Below are 6,000 nucleotides of genomic sequence, written 5' to 3'. Positions count from 1 at the left end.
ATTAAGATATTTCTTCCTTGCTTCAACCAAATGTTGCAGACCTTTTTCACAACATCACAATCAATGGTTAATATTATTTTCCCTTAGTACAATGCATGTGTTCTCCCTTTTTAGGATACGCAGATAAAAAGATCATCATCTCCTATATGTGTCTGGGAAAGATTATGACCAGAACATTTGGTTACATGTTGATGTACTGTAGATCTCTAAAAAGTAATATTTGTAGAATGATTGAGCTTGGCTAATTTAATAAATACATTTTTTTCATAACTAGGCATTTTCATACCTGTCCGGTTTAAATGATGGCTAACAGGAAGGATTCCTTATTCAAAAACTAGCTGGAAGTTAAACTTGGTAACATGTTCTTTACCTATTACGGTATTTATTAGGGTTGCTTCTACAATAAATTTCTAAAGATCAGTTTTCTGATTTGAAAGATAAATAGCTTAAAAAATATGAATTGCCATATAAATCTCCTGGATTATCACAATGGAGAAATCAATATCTAGCTGAGCTTTTTGGAGGTGTATAACACTGCTGCAATAATAGTCCTTCCTAGAGACCCGTTGGCTTTTTTGATCAAATCCAGCCCAAAACTTTATATAATGTGATGCAAATTCAACAAATTATGCTTTAATATATAACAAATAGGAAGGTATTTCTTTAATATATTTAGGGTAGGAAGTACCTTTGATATTAAAGTTATTTAATTTTCTTGAAAAGATATTGGTGCTTAGTTAAATGGCTGACATGCAGCTGTATACGGCTGTTATGGAGCTAACTAAGAACATACTTATCAACTAAGTATAAGGAAAAGTTCATCAGCTCACCCTTGAATTGTCCAGAGCAGGTGCAGTTATCCACGAAGGTGCATGGAATAGCATTCAAGCCCGCATGCAAAATTAATCCATGATTATCCAGCACATCTTCTTGATTATAAAAAACTTTTTCTTTATTCAAATCCTCTTAAAAACATTGTAAGATATCAAGACAGAAAGGGATAGCTAATCCCACATTGATTAAGACCCACACATGGGTCAAAATGCGTAGTTTTATTTAGTGATGAGCGAGTGTACTTGTTGCTCGGGTTGTCCCGAGCATGCACGGGTGACCTCCGAGTATTTATGACAGCTCGGAGATTTAGTTTTCATTGTGGCAGCTGAATGATTTACAGCTACTAGCCAGGCTGAGTACATGTGGGGGTTGCCTGGTTGCTAGTAATCAAGCAGGCTAGTAGCTGTAAATCATTCAGCTGCCGCGATGAAAACTAAATCTCTGAGCAGTCATACCGGAGGTCACCCGAGCATGCTCGGTAAAACCCGAGCAACGAGAACACTCACTCATCACTAGTTTTATTCTCATGTGGGATTAGCTATCCCTTTCTGTCTTGATCTCTAACAATGTTTTTAAGAAGATTTAAATAAAGAAAACATTTTTTATAATTAAGAAGATGTGCTCGATAATCATGGATTCATTTATCAACTAAGTACCAAAGCCTTGTTAAGTGTAATTAGGAAAATTGTACAAAATATTTATTCTTTTTATTCTTTATTCTTTTTATTGACCAAACCGCTGCATGACCAGCTCTACCCTCGCCTACTGTATTCTCACCCATCCCTTGTAGATTGTGAGCCTTCGCGGGCAGGGTCCTCTCTCCTCCTGTACCAGTTATGACTTGTATTGTTTAAGATTATTGTGCTTGTTTTTATTATGTATACCCCTCCTTACATGTAAAGTGCCATGGAATAAATGGCGCTATAACAATAAATAATAATAATAATTCTGTTATATTATTTAAAGAAAAACAAATGTGAAAGAAACAAGGGAGCAGATCTACTAAAGTGTTTGTGCTTAGACCTTGGTAAAAAAAAAATGCCAAAATATAGCACATAATGTTACATAAAATGGAAGTTCTACTTATTGTGTGTTTTAGACATTTTTGTGATTCACTGTCCAAAAGGTGTGGTTTAGAAAAAATATGGGTGACTTTAAATCTACCAAAGTAGGCCAAATTACTTCAAACTTTCTCAAAAAATTGGTGCAAAGCTAGCACACTAAGAGGTGATATAAAATTAGACAAAGGTGTCTATTAATGTGTCAAATGTATCAACCAATATGAACCACTGTGATAAATTTGATATATTTTATGGACTGCCTTACTTGTCTAATACGTAGACAAATAATCTGCCCCAATATATTTTCAGATATTTGCTCTATTACTGATTCTGTATATTCAAGTAATTCTTTCATTTTAAATCAATCGAGCAACCTGTGCTGCAGGCAGCATTTCAACTATGCAGTTGGGCAATTTCATACATTTGCATTTTTCACAAAAATAAGAAAGAGAGAGAGGCATAAATGATAAGGCATTTTATTGGTTTCCTGTAGGCAAAGTGTGTTATTATCATTGTTAAATATATTTTTAATTGGACATTTAATTTTGCTTCCCAAATATCATTTGGGGTATGCAACAGATGGGGCTTGGCCAGTCAGTAGCTCTTAACACCTTTACCAGTAAGGATCGACAAGGGGAGCTCTCAAAGTCACTAAAAGTGGAAAATTTATTCAGACAGATTTTCACATGCAAGGTTTGTACAAATTATCAGAGATTCACAGCATGACCAGAAAGTTTTTTTTTTTTTAAAGGGGATAACCTGTTTTATTGTCAATGAAAATCTGGGTTGGCATTGACAGAGGTCATATGTCACTCTGTTGTGTCAGCTGGCTCTCACAAAATTCTTGGTTGTATGTTGTAGCAGTTTATTGCATTAGCAGTTTGTTTGCAGATAAAGAATAATAACCAAAAAGAAATCAACAATTACTTATTGCTTAGTTCTTGGGATAATAAATTCTTTAGAATTTTAAGTACCTTGCAATATATTTTTTTTTCTCTTTTCTTTCACCAGTTCTATTACATTCTTCTGAGCAATAAATTACTTAAAACAGAAAAGAATACATTACATTCTGGAAAAAAACAACAACATATAATAATGTAGGACTTTAAAACAAATGAAACAATTAACATAAAATAATGTGAAAGTTTTCTCCTAGTTCTGTAGCCTAAATATAAATAAAAGTCATTTATAAGTATTTAACTTTGTACACACGTAACCAGGAGAGGACTAATGACGCAAAATGTATATCAAACAGTAATAAGTAAAATATCTAGGAATGTGTATTTACAAAACAAACATTAAAAAAACATATATTGGATTGTGTGATATGTGCCAGTGGTGTTATAACTCTGCAGCGCTTGTTAATAAAATACAATTTTCTAATAGCCAATATGGCCTAAAAGGCAGAGGCAGGCGTTACTACGATACACTATAATGGGATATGCTTTGAAAACTACAGGTGCAGATATTTAACAAGCAAAGTTTTTTTTCAATCCATGATTTGTTATGAGTCCCACAAATGCAAGTGTAACATATTTTCTATCATAGAGGAAAAAAAAATACACAAAATATAAAAAAATAAAATGGAAAACATGTTTGGAAAGCAAAGCATCAAGCGAAGAAGAGTTACTAATACGAAATGCATAAGTTCTCCCAAAAAGCACAAACGTTCAATCCCATTTTTCTTTTTTTATTTGAATTTTAATATTCCGTAACATCTGTAAAAACTAGAGAGAATGATTTTATTTTCCTCTTAGGCAGTCAATTATCTGGAAACCAGAATGAATTCCTGTAATTGGCACCAAATTGGAAAAAGATCTCTCTAGAATTTAAAATGGAATAAAAACCTAAACGAAATTGCATCCTTTGCTAATCACAGTGAAAATGGTAAGAGCTATGAAATCTGTTAACTCATACATTCTCCAAGAGAGAAATATTAAAAAAAAGAACTAATGGACAAACATTTCTTTCGCTCTCTGTTCAGTACTCTTAATACACTGTCAATAATTGAGTATGGAAGACCATTGTTTTAGTATTTTACCTGTCCCAAGAAATTAGGTAGTTTAAAGGTAGAATCATGCTTAACTAATCATTGGGAAAACATGATGGATAAAAAAAAGTCCTTCTCTGTAAAAGGTGCAATATTTCCAACATGTATCCAAAGCTACTGAAACTACTAACAGTCACTGAGTCTTGTTTAATCACTGTGTCATGCACATTCCTAACCAAATGTTCATGCATGTTTTCAGCCTGTAGAATGCAAACGTGCTTTTCAAATAAATACGTTTTCATTATATCAAAATAGAAGACCCACTCTCACAGCGCTGCCTAGAAATGAAATTCACACACTTTGCATACCCATCCTATAAAAAATAGAATTCAAAGAAATTGGAAGGTATCCTCTCACACAAGGTTTTTATTATTCTAAGTAACAGATTTGCTAGCTAGTCTATAGAGTCAATGTGTCGTAAGTCAACCCTGTAAAACATACATTACATAGTAGACAAAAAGAAAAATAATAAAAATGGTCAAAAATAATTGCACCTTTGTGTTCAGTTGCCTACTTCGTTCATATTGAATAAATATATTAGTAGCATTTTTGTTAACTGGGTATAAGGATCATCTTTTGGGGGAAAGTTTATATTGAAGGGGAACAAATGATGCCCTAAGTCATTATAGTGTTAGGCAGTAATTGAATTATATTATCTGCCTCTACGATGCTCATTTCCAGTAGTAATCAATTTTCTAGATAAGTAGTGTGTATGTCATAGTAGCATTTGCATTTCCAATAAGTATTAAACATTGTTTATTTGCAGTCTCTGTTATTCTGCTATGATTAATAGTAGCATGCGTTTTAATCTACTATTAGATCACAGCCTCATAAGCAAAGCTTTGGCCAGCAAAGAGCAGACATAAACAGGTTGTATACCAAAAGCAAAACAATTCTTCTTACAAAAATTGTATGAGTACTGCATCATAGGGACAGTTAGTCTACAGTACCACAAGCAAACAATGAGGAATTGCCGTAACTCTTGCAAATCATACATTCAGTCTACACTATTAATGCAATGCACAGTAAGCCATTAAAGAAACAGGAAGAAAAAAGAAAAAAAACAAACAAACAAAAGAACAAGATAGGGCAGTTTTGCAAAAATACTGTGGGACAGCCATCACTTGGACATACAAAAACTGTTTTCAACATAACATAACATAAAGGCACCATTGATGTCTTTCTTATTTTGAAATACTGTAAAAAATTGCTACATATGGCACATAACACATTTGTACATATACTTAATTTATAAAACGTTTCCTGTTTTCTACTGCAGAACTGTTAAAATAAAATAAATTGTTTAATTTAGGTGGAATACTTCATTTATATAAAATAAAGTTTTACAGGTGAATCTATGTTTTATTCGTTTTATACAGCAATAGGGTCTTGGTTAGCTATTACACTGGACAGCCTTGCTTGTAACTCTTCTTGCGTTGAGAATCGGCTAGTTGGGTTAGTCCTACTTTCTGCAAGCCGGTATGCACTTGATGACTCTAAGCTGGTTGCCAGGGGATTTTGTATACTCAGAAAAGGTGTATCCTCGCCTATTCTTTCGTCTTCTGTCTCACTCTCGGATGTACTGCTCTCGGAGCTTGTGTCAGTGTCCAGTTCTAATCTATTGGAAATATGACCATTGGGTTTTGTTCTTTTTGCCCTTCTGCTGTTCACTAGTTTCTTTATAGGCTCCATTGACGGCTCGTATTCTTGCGTAGTTTCATATTCCTCATCCTCCACTATTCTTAAAGGACTTGGTGGCAGGCTGCTACTGTCATGAGCAGGGTTGTGATGATAAGAATTATACTGCTGGTTGTAATGGTGATGATGGTAGTATAAGTCATATCTTTTGTCTCGTAATCTTGGAGGTGACACCAAAAGCAGTGGTCTTTCTTCTTCTATGAAGGGACTGACAGCCACAGAAGGAACAGATACAGCTAAGCTAGATACAGGTGGAGACATTTCCAAACAAGGTGATTTGGGAGATAGAGGAGTCTGAAAATCTACGGGTGACATACGAGCCGGTGTGGTCATTGCTGAAACATATCTATGCCATGC

At 34.1% G+C, this 6,000-nt stretch overlaps 1 protein-coding gene across 7 annotated transcripts in view; it reads right to left on the bottom strand.

The window, feature by feature from the left end:
- Positions 1–2,355: 2,355 nt before the first annotated feature.
- NRG1 (neuregulin 1) overlaps positions 2,356–6,000 on the bottom strand; it is a 167,953-nt gene continuing 164,308 nt past the window's right edge. For all 7 annotated transcript variants that reach the window (XM_069742346.1, XM_069742328.1, XM_069742338.1 and 4 more), the window contains one exon: positions 2,356–5,989. In XM_069742346.1, the coding sequence (XP_069598447.1) occupies positions 5,317–5,989 (673 nt within the window). In that variant the 3' untranslated portion in view covers positions 2,356–5,316. The remainder of the gene's footprint in view (positions 5,990–6,000) is intronic.

The sequence above is a fragment of the Ranitomeya imitator genome, chromosome 1 (assembly GCF_032444005.1).
Source record: "Ranitomeya imitator isolate aRanImi1 chromosome 1, aRanImi1.pri, whole genome shotgun sequence".
Classification (NCBI taxonomy): Eukaryota; Metazoa; Chordata; class Amphibia; order Anura; family Dendrobatidae; genus Ranitomeya; species Ranitomeya imitator.
Note: the sequence above shows the minus strand (reverse complement) of the source record. Positions and strands in the feature narration are given on the sequence as shown.